General features: G+C 41.5%; 1 protein-coding gene across 3 annotated transcripts; it reads right to left on the reverse strand.

The window, feature by feature from the left end:
* Positions 1 to 339: 339 nt before the first annotated feature.
* On the reverse strand, positions 340 to 15,514 carry TRMO (tRNA methyltransferase O). 3 transcript variants are annotated; one of them, XM_014561855.2, is made up of 5 exons: positions 15,042 to 15,514; positions 10,642 to 10,816; positions 8,660 to 8,817; positions 5,249 to 5,902; positions 340 to 2,859 (listed from the first exon to the last, which is right to left on the reverse strand). In XM_014561855.2, the coding sequence occupies exons 1-5, from the start codon at positions 15,115 to 15,117 to the stop codon at positions 2,567 to 2,569; spliced, it is 1,356 nt and encodes a 451-aa protein (XP_014417341.2). In that variant the 5' UTR covers positions 15,118 to 15,514; the 3' UTR covers positions 340 to 2,566. The 3 variants fall into 3 exon arrangements, with proteins under 3 accessions (XP_014417341.2, XP_032333937.1, XP_032333935.1); XM_032478046.1 differs by lacking the exon at positions 10,642 to 10,816 and having other exon boundaries at positions 8,667 to 8,817; positions 15,042 to 15,182; XM_032478044.1 differs by lacking the exon at positions 10,642 to 10,816 and having other exon boundaries at positions 15,042 to 15,182.
* Between the last annotated feature and the right edge of the window lie 20 nt (positions 15,515 to 15,534).

The following is a 15,534-nucleotide window of genomic DNA, read 5'->3' on the forward strand; positions in this document are numbered from 1 at the left end:
GCAGGAAGCAGCACATGAACTTTCTGAGACCAGCCTCAGTGTTCTCCACATCTCCCACACTGCTTCCCAGAAGGGTCCAGCCTGCTGACCCTCACATAAAGCAGCATGGTTTGCTGAGCATCTGCACCTGCACTGGGGGAGGCAGGAGAGCCAAGCTGGGAAGGGTGCCAACCGCGGAGCCTGAGCACGTTACTTACCCTCTGATCGATGGAGGGAAAGTAGGTGCCCAGTGCCAAGGACATGCCAGAAGTTCAGTAGCTAATACAGGTTCCATTATTATTGAGTCCTTATTTGTCTCCTTTGGGACCATATTATAAAAAGAAAACTACCAACAAGAGGTTGATTCATGTCCTCAACTTCATTTTCTTCTGTCCAAAGAAAAAAGCCACACACACACAGTTCATGCGTTTAGCTCATGATTCTGCCTGGTTGTGCACAGCCTCCATATGCTGGAATAATCCATCCTGCCCTTTAAACCAAGCTACAATTTTAAAATTTAATAAATGGCCCTTATCCTTCTAACTTCATCCTATATGTGATTAACAAGTATCAGTACTTCCTGTGGAAGTTACTGTTCTGGAAAGCTGGGGCAGGTGGGCCCAAAGCCAGAATGAGCTAAACAGCTTCAACTCCTGGAGTTTATCCCGAAGCTAGTGAAAATAATCAGCTATCAAGGGTTCCCCCTACAGGCACCAGAAAGCAAAGGCTAAACTGAGGTGGATGTCATCTGTGTTCCTTTCTTTTGAAAAAGTTTCCAAGATGAAAAAGAATAGAAGATTTACTTCAAATGATTTCTCTTTCTGAGGAATAGAAGTTCATGACCCAGAGACCCAAATTTCCTCACAACAGGACACTGGAAATATCTGCCGAGAGACAAAAGTTCACATGGGGACTCAAGGATCGGGGGTGGGACAAGGTGCTCACATGTTATATGAGAAACAGCTGCAGAAAACACGGAGCACGATCAGCTTTACCCTACGCAGCCCTGCTGGAGCGTGGAGTTGCTGGACAACAGATTTCATTTCATACAAAGGAAGAACATTTTAATAATGAGCTACACACAGCAGGGCTGAAGGGTCCTCACTGAGGGGTTTAAGGAGGGGGAGAAGGCCAGTCACTGGGGAGTACCAAAGAGGCTGGCAAGCTGGCGGAGAACGAAACTGGATTATATTTAGGATTTAGTTCTAAAACCCTGAGAATATTAAAACCCCAAACAACAGAACACTCCTCTTGCTAGAAGGCTGACTGGTATCGTCCTCAGTTATTTCTTCCATATTAAATATCAACATTTTGTGCTTCAAGATCTGATTCAGTCTCAAAGTAACTTTAAGAGAAAAGAATTTGAAATCAAAGTAAAGGGTAGACTGTACCAATGTCAACTTCCTGGTTTTCACATTATACCATAGTTATACAAGATTATAATCACAGGACAAAGCCAAGTCAAGGGTACATGGGCCTCTGCAACTTCCTGTGAATCTATAATTATTTTGAATTCAAAAGCTTTTAAAAATCAAATTAAAAATACTTCCCTAAGAGGTTCTAAGTAACCTCAAAGGCAACCCAGTTTGGTTCAACAGTGCAGTGTCATCAGCCACAAATGACTGTGCAAGTAGCCACAGGCAGCAGCGGTCGTTTCAAAACCATGATCAAATAGCTATGAAGATTTATAGCTGCAATTAGGAAAGCCCACGTCATGTTGACAGTGTCTAATTTGGTTACGCTGATCATAAATCTTCAGTTATCTGGGATCACATCGTTAAAATCACCTATAGGCAATACATTTTTGAAACTGCTTCCCGTGTGGTACTAACACAGGGACCATGTTCTGATTTAATTACTATACTTATCTAACTGTAATACAACAGTGAGCTGGTGTCTTCTTCCTCCACTATGACCTGCAACAAGAACTACATTCTGTCCATCTCATTTATCACCAAAATCTAACCCATATAGGTTCGCAGTAAATAGTCATAGAATAAATAAGAAATAAACCAGTAATTAAGTTATTTTCTTGGACTCCTAAGAGTGACTTTCTTTTCATACAAAGACATCCAAAGAAATCTCAGAGTCCCTATTTTGGAATCAGGACTAAATATACACACATACACACGTGTGTGTGTGAGAGACAAAGCCTGCAATGCAGGGGTTTAATCTCTAAAGATATTCATAACCACTTGTTTTTGATTTGTTAGTTTCTTAAGATACCATAACTCAATTTGATGTAGAATAAATTACAGAGGTCAGGCTTTTTCAGACAGAAAAACCAGTATGAATTGTTGAACACATCCCCCAGCTTCTGCCCAGTTTTATCAAGTGCCAATTCAGGAATCACTGAGACAGCGTCACCTTTGGATTCTTCAGTATTAACCAATCAAAAACCTATCAGCGATATGGCGATTTCTTAAATTCTAAATCCTCTTAGTTTATTAAAACATATGTTTTTCAAATAAACATTCTGAACTGCCCAATCAATCAAAGCAGTGAGATCCCAAAGTGTTGCTTCTTTCTGCAAAAAAGGCACATGTGTAGCCTGTACAGAAAATCCAACAGCCACACCCGAAGTCAATTAGGCTGTTTTAAAGACGTGATGGAGGCTACTCACTGATCCTAGAGACACCAAGGACTCCTCAGGGTCATTCATCTGAACGGCCTCAGAAGCCGCCTTGATCCTCAGGACCTCTGCAAAGCCATCACCAAACCAGCACGTGATGTGCGCTATGTCTACAGTAAAGTAGAAAAGACGATCCTGGCAGAGCTTCCGGCGATACACAGACCGAGGGTCAGCAGACAGCACAGCCTCGATGGCCCGCCTCGCTTCCTCTGCCGACCGAAAGTATTTAAACGAAGCCTGACCAATGCCTGCAATGAGAAGAACACAACTTGATGCTCAAAATCATGCAGGGCAAATTTCAGTACAGTGAACTTCCATGTGGAGGTAGGCTGGTTCCTTGAATATCACTTGAAAATCTACTCAGTCGTTATGGAGAATGTCACCTTCAAGTGGTACTGTCATTAGACTGAATTTATGCACCCCCGCCCAAATTCTCATCTGCTGAACAAAAAAATCATGGTGATAACTCTTCTTTAGTCCCCTAACTAGGAAAGCCGAGCTTTCACTTTCTGGCAACATAAATGTTACTTTCCTATGTTCAACGTAGACTTTAATTCAATTCCTCATCATTTTCTCTTCAGAGTGCAGCCATGGTCAGGGAAAGGCATGACATTCCCAGCATTCTCAGGAAGCCACACGTACGCACAGCACTGGCTACATGCAGGGTAGAGCCTCAGAGAGCACTGCCACATACTCACAATTAAAAGTAATGCCACATTCCATAAGGAACAAGGACAGTGAAGCTGATACACCAAGAAAGTTCTATGCCATCACTAGGGAACAGGCCACCCCATTCTATCTAGGTGCGTATTTCAGTAAACAGATGTCTACCCCATCAAGTGGGAAAACTTCCGATGTTTATATCACTGTGGATGTATTTTAATTTTTAAAAATAAAGTACATACAAAACTTAAAAGATTAACTGTGACCACATAACCAAACGAAGCCAGGCTTTTCCAGGAAAGCATGTGCTTTAAACAATGTTGTTCCTGTTCAAAATACCGTGTGGAGTGGTGGTGGGTCTTTATCTTTCTCAAAGTAAATTCAACTTTTAGAAAACAGCCAAAAATCACTCTGGGCTATGTGCAATAAATAAGGTGGTAAGTAAGCTATAAAATACAATTTTTGGTCAAAAACCAAGGACCCATTATGCAATGCTAAGATTCCTTTAGTGCATGGTTCATAAACTGACTCTAAAGCCACTCAGAAAAGAAGTTTTGAAAACACCACACTCCTCAGTAGCAGTGTGTCTGGCAGAAGCTCCAGGACTTTGCTTGGCTGATCATTTGGCGTAGGTGCCCTTTCCTCACTTCCCTACCCACTTATCCTTCCAGGCTCAGCCCAAATATATCCCTTTTCCTCCAAGAAGCCTTCCCAGATTTTCCACTCCCCAAGTTAGAACCCCCTCTCCCTTGTGTGCCCACAACACTCAAGCGCCAATGCCCAACCCCCTGCCATTTCAACATCTTTTTATCTTTTCTAGACTCTGAACTTCCTGAGGTCATTTCTTTTTTCTGTACTGGCTCAAAATTCTGCTGTTATAAATTAGTCCCCATTTTACACTTACATGTCTAATTTCTCTTTTTAACCATTTTTTATCAGTAAGGCATATTATAGCCTTTCAGTGAACTGCAGTTTGACAAACATAAAACTTTCCAAAGGAGGAAGCATTCCACGATAACCACAAGAAAAGGGGTAAAATCTTCTAGGCAGTGCTGCTTTGGTCTACCACAAAATCCTTTTTTCAAAACTGATCATCAAAAAAAAAAAAAAACAGCTGATCTTCCCCCTCCTGTGAATTGTACACGATGATGAAACAACTTTCATAAACCAAACTTTTAAAATAAAGAGATCAATTTAAAAATCAAATGTTCTGTCTAAACATCAAGCCTTAGGAAAGAAAGAGAAGCACAAGCATCCAGCGGCAGGTGAAACTAGACATCTCCTTGGCAGCTAACTGGCTACTTCTTACTGGAATCACTGCACCCAATTCTTCACAGGCCCTTCCTTCATTCTAGATGGCTGTTTGCAATCTGCCATGGGCTGGAGAAACCAGATAACAATGTTGTTAAGAACCATCTGTTACAGTAAACAGGCTCCAAGTAAAAGCCCTGTGGCCTCGCTTCTGCAGTGAAGTGCGTACCTCTACTACTGGGACTTTTGGGGGACAATTTCTATGCTAAGACATTCTCTCCTTCTGCCTCCTGGGCTCTGTGCCAGATGCTGAACTAACAGCCACCCGACAGAGTAAGATGGGACATTTCGCTAGTCAGATAGCGAAACAGATGGAAAAAACTCAACCTACGTAAGTACAGAACAAACACAATTTAGCCTCTGAATGCTGTTTGAAAACTCCAAGAACTACTGCAACAGGTAGACAAAAAGGCCCAATTCACGGGCAGCAGCCGTTCTCAGCAAACACTTGACTACATGCCTGGGACTCACTGTACTGAACAGTTGTTGACTGAAAGCCATCAGATGATGGTGTCGCTCCAATGTGACTTTATACTCCGTTTCTTTACGAGTCATGATGACAGACTTCCTATAACTGCCCTCAGAAATACAAAGTTTCGCTAAATCTCCCAGTAAAAGCTCATCTCTCCTTCAACAATAAGAAACAGAAAACACCTGCTTCACCTGAGCTGAGGCGCCCAAGGTCCATCTCCGCGTGCGGGGTAAACCGGACTTCCAAGGAGGCCACGGGGGCCTCTCTCACCCAGGCGGGAACCGCACTGTGGTGGGCTGCACCGGCCGCCCTGGAAGGGCAGGGAAGAGCCTCGGGTGGCATCTCCGCACTGTTGCCTTGTGGGACCACTGCTTTTTCCCCTCTCCTTAGCCTCCTGTCTGCTTGTTCCTCTGAAAAGCTCTTCTCCAGGTGATGTGAGCCACTTTGCTCTTCTGCCATGCTCGGACTCTGACCACTTTCTGATTCAACACCCAAATCTGCTGCTCGTTCCCTGTGTGAAGCAGGGCTTTGCTGGACTTTTACTGTGTCATCATGTTTCATGTCGTTTTCTCCTGAAGTTCTGTCTTCGGGACATTTAGGTTTCCCCTTGGTACAACTGTTGGGTTGCGGTTCATCATATCTCGAGAGCTGTTGCTGGTAACAGCTGTCAGTCTTGCCATCAGACTGGGACACGGTTTTTGGTTTATGTTGGTTATTCTGTAAATTAAAGTCCCCTAAGGGCTCAGTCAAATTTTGTGGCGAGTCATAATCAGCAATATAGGGCTTTATGTCTAGCACAGGTGTGCCATGGATCATGTCAATTCCAGAAAGGTACAAGGCTCCACCTGTAACGTGAAATATTAACAATGAAGAACAGTGTAAACAACTGGAGAATCAACACTATCTGCTTAAGCCTCACCAAGCTTACTCACAATTCTCTTACACACCAGGCTCTCTTATACCTGGTGCAGGAATACACTTTTCTCTCCACCTAGAAACCTATCCTCTTCTTTACCTGTCAAACTCCAACTTACTCTTCAAGGCTCTCATGTGACATCCTTTTTACAAAGCCTTTCTGACTCTTGCAGACATAAGTATTCTTTCCTCTGGGTTCCATGAAGGAACCTGTGCCCAAACCTCTTCTGGAGCCTTGTCACATGGTCTGGCAATGACCTGCTTAGAGACTCTCTTCCTAGACAGTAAGTAGGACCTTGAACAGAGGTGAGGCCAATGTGCCTTTGCATCCCTGGGGCTTCTAACTCTGTTCCAGGGCCTCAACATATCTCCGTGAGACTGACGAAGGTTTCCACTGTGGCAAACAGATCTGAGGTGACCCCATGATGCTCACCTCCTGGCATTTAATCCCCTCTTCTTAAGCATGACTTGATACTACTCCATTGACCATGTTGTGTTATCTAAGACTGTGTTTGCTGGCAGACTCACTTGAGAGATTCTCCTTGGGCGTCTGACAAAGCAAGCAGCCATGCTGGGAAAGCGCACGTGGCAAGGCACTGCAAGCGGCCTCTAGGAGCTGGGGGTGGCTTCCAGGAGCTGGGGGCAGCCACTACCCAACAACTAGCAAGAGGCTAAGAGCCTCCGAACCACAACTGTAAGAAAGTGAATCCTGCCAACCACCAGAGTGAGCTTGGAAGTACATTCTCCCACAGCCAAACCTCCAGAACAGAAGTCATCCCAGCTGACACCTTAACTGCAGCTCAGTGATACCCAAGTGGAGGACCCAGCTAAGCTGTGCCCGTACTCTTGACTCACAGAAACATAATAATGTTTTAAACTCAAAATAAATGTGTGTTGTTTAAACTAAGTGCATGGTAATCTGTTACACAGGAAGAAGAATCTAATACTCCATCAAGACAAATAACTAAGCAGAATGTAAGTCACCATTACTAAATACTAAGGACAGGGCCCCTGTTGTCCCACTTATACAGCTACAGTCAGTTCCTTCTACCAGTACAGAGTCTCCTAACTTGACCCTTGGGAAATTGGCCAAATGAGAAATCAAAAAACCACATGCGATCACATTTGAACCTATCTCCATTTAAGAAAAACATGACTAACAAAGGACTCTGATCTCTAAAACATGCCTACTGTGAATGAACCTGGAACTTTGGGAAGAAGATTTTGGACTTTCTAAATGACAGATTATGCTCAACAACGTCTGCAGAAGAAAGAAAGGCAATGGCACACAGGGGAGAGTTCACAGGATTTGGAGTCAGATAAACCCCTGGCTGAATGCTACTGGGCAAATTACCAAACATCTAAGAGCCTCAATGCCTTTATCCAAAACACGGAGACTGCTACCTGTCAAACCCAGGAGCCACTGTGAGATACTGTACATGAACACTCTTTGTAAACCAGAAAGCACCACACAAGCACTGGTTATCACCGTAATGCTTATTTATAAGTGTCCACAGGGCTAGTGTGCTTGCCTTTCACCTTTCTGATTTGATTTCCCCCTCAACAATGCTAAGCTCATCTGTAGGGCAGGGATTTTTATCCAATTTGCTTGCCACTATATCCCCAGCACCTAGAACAATGCTTGGCATGTATTCAGCACTCAGAAAGCATGTATGGGTTGCACAAATGATCACAAAACGTTCCAGTCCTATTACCTAGGTTGGTTAGCCATCACAAATTGATAAAACTCAAGTTAGACTGGCTACAAAAATTTTTCTGGAAAACCTACCCAACGCCCAGCAGGGGAGTTCAAGATCTGGGAAAGAACAAGCAAAGTAACCACTCTCATCTTTTTTAGCACCCGGTAGCCTGAAAAGCCATCTTACAGCTTTTGTCTCATAAAATCCTCAAAAAAATCCCAGAGTGCCAGAGAAGGCAGATCCTTCTTCTTTGCCCACTTTACAAACAAGCAAGCTGAAGCGTGGAATGGTGTCCTGATTCCTATCTACCTGCCATTTCATCTTCTGCCTCTCTAACGAATGTGCTGATTAGGTCAGAGGGATTCAAGAAAGAGATGCTTTCTAAAACATATGGCTCATTAGCTAGTTTATGTGTGAACATGTAGTTAAAATTAATCTGGTATTCTACACAGGTTCTTCCACAGTCTGACAGATGTTCAGTCTATGGCGTATTCATCCCAGACCCTCTGGCACACGTCACAGTGCACGGCGGCACTCCAGCCACGATGCATGGCCATGTCCTCAGGGCTGCGAGGAAGAAAACACAGCACTGCCCGATGCTGATCATATAAACACGTGCAACAGGTACTGTGTGTTAAATTTTGAAAGTGTCTGATTTTTTTTGGATCATTTTGTATTTATTACATTCCCAGTCAGAGAAAACTTGGTTACCAATTTAATGATTACGAAATCTTAAGAGATATTTTTAGATAATTTACAAACTTCTGATAAATGCAATGACTTAAAACTCTGAGCATCCTATGAAAGCTTATTTCAAAGTGTTCCAATGTTAACACTCTTTTAATCATTTCGTTTTCTTCAATGTCTGGTGATTCTCAGGGGCTAACACCAGTGGCACTTGTCTGAATAACAACCAGTGCTGAGTACTATGTTGATTTTATAAGACTTCTTTTGGTGAAGGGAAAAAAAGGTCAAAGTAGAAATTACCTTCTACCTTTTCCAGTTTGGCCAGTGTCAGTCCTATTGCATTGGGACGATGTGGGCTCCTGGTGGAGAAAACGCCAGTCTTCGCACCATTCAGCCTGGGAGGCTGCACTTTTGCCTTACAGCTCAAATGACCATTTTTGTGAAAAACAAACAAAATCCTATTGAAAATAAACCAAACCACTGAGTTAGAAAAGAACACAAGTTAATCTATCATAATGACTTGAGGGGGAAAAAAACTTTAATACCCACAGAAAGAATGTTTTTAATGGGAGTAAAACGTAATCAGTAGAGGAAAAAAAGAATAATACCATTCCCGTTTCTCGAAGGAAGAGTCTTAACTCTACACCCACTGCCCCAACACAATGACTGGCACACTGTAGGAACTTGAGACATTTGTCAAGTATCTGAATAAACAGTATTTACTAAGTAAGTGCCTGCAATGTGCCAGGCAGTGTGCTAGACATTTTTACGTTCATCTCATTTAATCTTCTTAACAACCCTAAGGAGTATGATTTATCTTCCATTTTAAGAATGAGGACATTGAGGCTCAGAAGTGTTAAATGACTTCGTTAGGCCTCCCTACACAAGGTACAAAAAGAATTCATGAAGAAAAACAGTAACAGATTTGAATTCATTAAATCATTAAAATTGTGTACTATAAAATGTCATCCCAGGAGAATAGGTTTGCTACATGTATAACAGACAGTGGGTTAATATCTGTGGTAGATGAACAGTTCCTACAAATCACAAAGTAAAAGAGAACTTGATGTGGGAAACCAAGCAAAGAAAATGAATAGGTAATCATGGTACCTCTATATTTTGTAATAACAGGCAGCTATCAAAGCAAACAAGGTAAATCTGTATGTACCGTCATGATATATACTAAGAGAACAAAACATACTCCATTTATTAAAACAAACACCCACTTTATATGTATATATTTAGGTTTCTATGTGTATTGAAAAAGGAAAAGAAAAAAAGAAAAGGTCTGGCAGGATACCCACCAAGCTGTTAACAGTGATAATCTCTGAAGAGTGTTGGGGCGGGTGGGGACAAGAAAGGAGAAAAACAGGAGGAATAAGGAAAAATCTCTTTATATACTTCAGAGTCCATCTTTTATAACAGCAGTGTTTTTAACATAAGTAATTCAACTAAGATCATACACACTTGGTCAGAACACCCATGTTCTTTCTACTCTACCCATATCCCCAAATTAACATGAAAAATAAACTATTTCAGAGTAAACAGTTAATTTTAGATCTTTGTTAGTAAAATCAGACCAATTCAGACTGCTGATGTTGGGGTGAGGAAAAATGGACAGAGACAGAATTCCAAGTGACAGCAACCAACAGGACTACCACGCAGGCTCTAACATAGGCAACACTACGTATCTAGATTTCTAAGGTCTCTTCTGTCTTTTAGGAAGAGGAGACTTAATGCTTCATGGGTCTACAACAGGGTCCACAAACTTTTTCTGTAAAGGGCCAGACAGTAAGTATTTTAGGGTTTGCAGGTCAACCAGTCTCTGCTGTAACTATTCACCTCTGCTGCTGCAGCACAAAAGCAGCCACAGATAACACATCAAGGAATGCACACACGTGGCTGTGTTCCTGTAAACTTATTTACAAAAGCAGAAGGTGGGAAGGGTTTGGTCCATAGGCCACAGCTTGCTGACCCCTGGTCTAGAAGACAGAATGATGACCCATGGACAGTATTGAGAAGTCTACAGATTTCGGCTCAACAGAAGGCATTCATCACAACCAGAACCAAGTGTGAATAGAGTGTGCCTTCTCAGTGGATCCCAAGCTTCCCCGAGGGCGTCCAAGTTACGCAGACAATCACATGCGCAACACAGTCCAGGAATCCCATGCAACAGGCAATGGTGGTCTAGATAGCAGTCTCCAACACTGCCTCCAACTGGAGTACTTTACTCAGGCACAAGTTCTGGGCCAAATATCATTTCTAACTAGAAAACAACTTACCAAACATGAGAAAACTGTTCTAAACCCATCAAGGAATGTTCAGGATTATTAAAGATGCTTTTTCTAATCCTCAAACAAGCCCGTGAATGGCTACAAATGGATGGCTGCCTTGGAGTACCATTCTTGGCTGAGAAACAGGATTCCAAGTAACCAATTGGCTCAGTTAAAAGATTCCCTACAAAAGAAAATTAGTTAAGAAATCATTAGTCAAAAGGTCAAGCAAAGATGTAGGAAAACATGTATTCTTTAATGCACTGATTTCATAGTTTTAAAATCTACTAGGTGTTATGCAATTATAAAACATGATTCTTATAGTATTTATAAATACATATAAATATGCTCATCATTACATACGCATTGTTATATCCCATTAGATAACAAGCTGCAAAGAGCATAGGTCTAAGAAAGAATGGAAAGAAGAAGGCATCTTTAGAAGACCCACTATGACCATAATTCAAATTCTACGCTATCATTGCTATGTTATGTGACCTTGGTCAGCGCTAAGAGGGTATTTCATATAGAGGGAATAACATGCACAAAGTTAAATGAGAAATGTTATAGCATAAGCAGGGAACAAGCTATTTCGATTGGCTAGAGTGTGAAATACAAGGCAAAGAATAATGAAAGATAAGGGGATGGGGGTTGTATGTAAGTAAAGATGCTTTCAATTGAAAACAACTGAACACATGAAACGAACTAGTTTAATTAAGCAATAAAGGGAGTGCATGGATCACAGTACTAAAATATCTAGAGGCAGGTTAGATTTCAGATTAGTCTTGCTCCAGCAGCCCTCTGCCCCACTAGTATGTGAGCTCCACATGGGCAGGAGTTTTACTATCTTATTTACTGCTATATTCTCATCGTCAGTACATGCCTACAAGAGGATTAAGTACTTTAAAAATTCATGTTGCATGAGAAAAAGGATTATGTAAATCTTAGCTGATTAAAATGGAAAGTGAAAGAAGAATATGTATAACATAATCCTACTTATGAAAATTGTATATATTTACCTGTCTAAGTATATATAAATATATGTCTAGAAAGCTGTCTGGAAGGATATTCACCAAAAATGTTAATAGTGGTTAACATCGGCTGAGAGGTTCTTGGATTATTTTTATACTTAACTGTAATTTCTACAATATTTGAAATTTTGGCAATAATTACAAATCACTTCTTAAAATGTTTTTAAAGCAGTAACTCCTTTCAAAAGAAGAAAAAACTGGCCAGGCAGCATCAGTATAGGTTTTAAAGTCCAAGATATCCACAACAACCACTTTGAATTTATAGATTACTTTTTTTTCACATTTCATGAAGGCTCTCATTTTATTTCCAGCTTCCATTAAGTCTGTCCTACCAGCACAGGCAGTAAGAATATACCCCCGGAGAAGTCCATCACAGCACTCTTCATTACTTTTCACTTGTAAAAACTATATTATGTGAGACATATAAAATATTACATGTAACACATATATAATAAAGCATATTAAAATGAACTCTTGTTACCACCACCCAGCCCAAGAATTAGCGCCTTATCAACAATTTGCATCTTTTTATGTTACCTCTCTCCCTACCTTGCCCCTTGAGATAGACAAGTGTGGCCTAGCTCATTCACTTCTTGAATGAATGTAGTCTTTACCATTCACTTCTTTTTTTTAAATGATTGTATCACATGCATATGCATGCAAAAACAATGTTTCATTTATCTTGCCTTTGAGTTCTATAAAAACTGGTATCAAATGTATGTTATCTTTTCAGATTTGCTTTCTTTCTCTCAATATTAAGATTCTAAGATCCATCAGTACCATGTACGTTTTTGAGGACTTTAAATTTTTTGTCAATTATGTTTACAGGCATTCTTTTTTTTTTTAATTTTCAGCTGTGCCCTGTGGAATCAATACAGTAAACAATTTTCTGCTGTTCATAAAAAATGTCATGAAGGAAAATGGCCAAAAATCAGTTGGGATCCCTGTGTCTTATTTCATTTGTTTAACAAACACTTTATAACTGTCTCCAATTGCCAGACACTGCTAAGTTTGGGGAAAAGATACAAAACAAGAATCTTATCACAGTGGAGTCAACAGCTGGTTGAGAGAATCTTACATTAGCTGCAATATCATGGGAAATGTCATATCCTAAGTAATGATCAAAGACTCCTGCCCTTGACTGGGGGCCTACAAGTGTGTAACTAACTTGAGCTACCACTTCATTGAAATAGTCTTTACCAATTTTTCACAGGTTACACAGATGCTATGATAAATGTAAGTCGTAACCAATTAGATCGATTCCAACTTCTTTGTGCATCTTTACTAGAGCATAAGCAAGGTAACACCAGGTAAGCAATGAACTGAAAGCATACTCATGAGCCACATTGTAAGGAGTCCCTCAACTATGTCACTCTCAAAATGTTTGGGACTATTCCCTACATATCAAATATCCATCTAATAACCTGGTGGGAACTTACCATATTCTAATACATCTGAACCCTCTGAAACTTATATATTCTCTGTGCCCCATTCTTGGAATAAATGCTAAGAAATATAAATGCTCAATAATTTCCAAATATAAATTCTGCTTAACGCTCTACTTGAAGTGGAGACCCGAGAAGGCACACCCAAGAGGATCCTGATATTCTTCCTCTCACCTCATATCTCAAAAAACAAACCAACAAACAAATCATTAAGCACCTGCCATTTGGTAAGCACTGTGCTAGGTGCCTGGGTATAGGCATAAACAAGGACCAGTTTTTACCCTCAAGGTGTCTAGTATATTGACAGAATAGACAAGTAAATCAACAATTAAATCGAACTACCTTACATTCAGGATAGGGATAAGCCCAGGTATGCCAGAGTAGTACCGGCATGAGAACTATATGGAGAGGCAGAAGAGGTTCCCCGAGGGCTATGGCCAGTATGAAAAAAGGACAAAACAACACAGGGCCACTACACTAGTTGTGTGACCTTGGGCAAAACTGCTTACCTCTCTGGATCTGTTTTCTCTGTTATAAAATAAGGATAATAATACCTACCTTGGAAAGTTACAAAATTACTAAAATATGTAAGACACGTAGTACAACAGAAAGTGCTCAACAAGAAGAGGTTTTTAAAGCCCTTGCTCAGGCTTTTCCCTCATTTTAACAATATTACAACTGTATTAACTGTGTAATTTTTAAAAAGACCAACGAATTATTAATGCAGAGTTTTTTGTACACAAGGCTTATCAACAAGTCTTGTGCAGACAGAAAAATTCAGGTCCTTTTAACCTCTTGCCTGGACTATTAAATTACTCTTGTTATAATTCGACTCCCCTTAGCCAGTCCCTCTCTTCCTCAAAACACACTACACCAATCCTCCAGATTCTGAGCTCCTTATGTCATGCTCCTCTCTAAACTATGTTCCCCACTATTAACAGATGTCCTATTTCTAAGCCTGCTATCCAAGGCTCTCTATCCAATCAACAGTTCCGACGCCTCCCTTTTCCATCCAATACTTGGTACTTACAGTCAGAATCTCATACTCTTTAACAGGCACAAACTTTGCCCAGGTAACAATACTTTCGGGAAATTTTTAAAACATACACAAAGATTTTAGTTTCAAGAACTTTCATTTATAACAGTGAAAACCAGCAATAACCTAAATGCCTCAAAATAGGGAACTGGTTAAATAAGTTAGAGCACATCTATAAAACAATACAGTGCACAAGCACTTAAAATCAACAGTAACTGCTGTGAAAAGATTTTTATGAACCTTAAGGGTTTTTTAAAGTTATAAGGCAGTGGAGTCTCATAATAACTCATATTTCTAGTGTGTATGCACTAAAACATGTATGGAATGTAGGCAGTAAGATATTAACAGTGGTTTTCTCTGGGTGATGGCCGGCCACTTTAATCTTCCCATTTGCTTCCTCTAATTTCTAAAGTTAATATACTCTGCTCTACAAACAGGGGCGAAAATAGAGAAAAAAACTCATGTCCATCTTTCCAGGCCCAGTTTAAAACTGTGTCCTCCCCCCTGAACTCCCTCCGCCTCCCCTCACTTCCTAAAGCACAGGATGCTTCCCTCGTGGTATTAATTCCTAATCGGCATAACACCTGCTGTATATATTCCGTCTCTCCTTTATTATGAGTGAGGACTCCCTCAGAGAAAGGCCGTTACAGTGCACGTGGCTGTTCTACCAAGATCAGGTCGATCTGAGCCACCAAGAACGGGAGAGATGAGATCATTCTGCCCGCCTCAGACACATCACGTGGTCACCTGAGCACATGACCTGTGCCTTCGCAACAAGTAGGAAAACGACCCACGTCAGTTCAGGGTCTCGCATTTCCCGTCCCTCTATGCAATGAAGTCGGCTGCCTGCACTTAGGGCTCTTCTGAGCGCAGACCCTCCTGCCTCTTAGAAGTTACCTGTCTCCAGAGCCGGCTTCACGCACCCGCACGGGGTCGCTGCGGGGCGAGGCCCGGGCTCTTCCAAGCTGCGCATGGTTACTGGTCACACAGGTGCCCACCCAACGCGTTCAAGCCTTCCGCTTCCGGTCTCCATGCCTGGCGCCTGCGCAGGAGCCGCGCCGGCGGGTGGCGCCAAGAGCGAGCACTCGAGCAGGAGGGGGCCGCGCGCGGGGGGCGGGGCCGGAGGCCGACGCAAGTTTGCGGTTAAGGGCTTGCGGGCCTCGTCGCGGGTAGTCAGCTGCAGTTTCCCGCCCTTCCAGGGCAGCCAGCGACTCCGCGTTACCCGTTTATCCAAGAGGGACATGTCGATGAAGATTTGTGCGTAAGGATATCTCTCGAAATAATAAGCAACCTACATATACAACGCATGATGCTAATTTTTTAAGAAAAAGAATGTGTATATGTAACTATCACAGCAAGATGATCGGATGTTGGAAACTATGTTCATTGT

This window comes from Camelus ferus, chromosome 4 (genome assembly GCF_009834535.1).
Source record: "Camelus ferus isolate YT-003-E chromosome 4, BCGSAC_Cfer_1.0, whole genome shotgun sequence".
In the NCBI taxonomy this organism is placed as follows: domain Eukaryota; kingdom Metazoa; phylum Chordata; class Mammalia; order Artiodactyla; family Camelidae; genus Camelus; species Camelus ferus.

Coding starts and splice junctions, on each gene's coding strand:
- TRMO (XM_014561855.2), bottom strand. CDS start 15,117: ATGCGCAGCTTGGAAGAGCCCGGGCCTCGCCCCGCAGCGACCCCGTGC. Junction 10,817..15,041: donor GAAGCCGGCTCTGGAGACAG/GTAACTTCTAAG, acceptor TTTCTTTTGTAG/GGAATCTTTTAACTGAGCCA. Junction 2,860..5,248: donor CCTTGGGCGCCTCAGCTCAG/GTGAAGCAGGTG, acceptor TTCTCATTGCAG/GCATTGGTCAGGCTTCGTTT.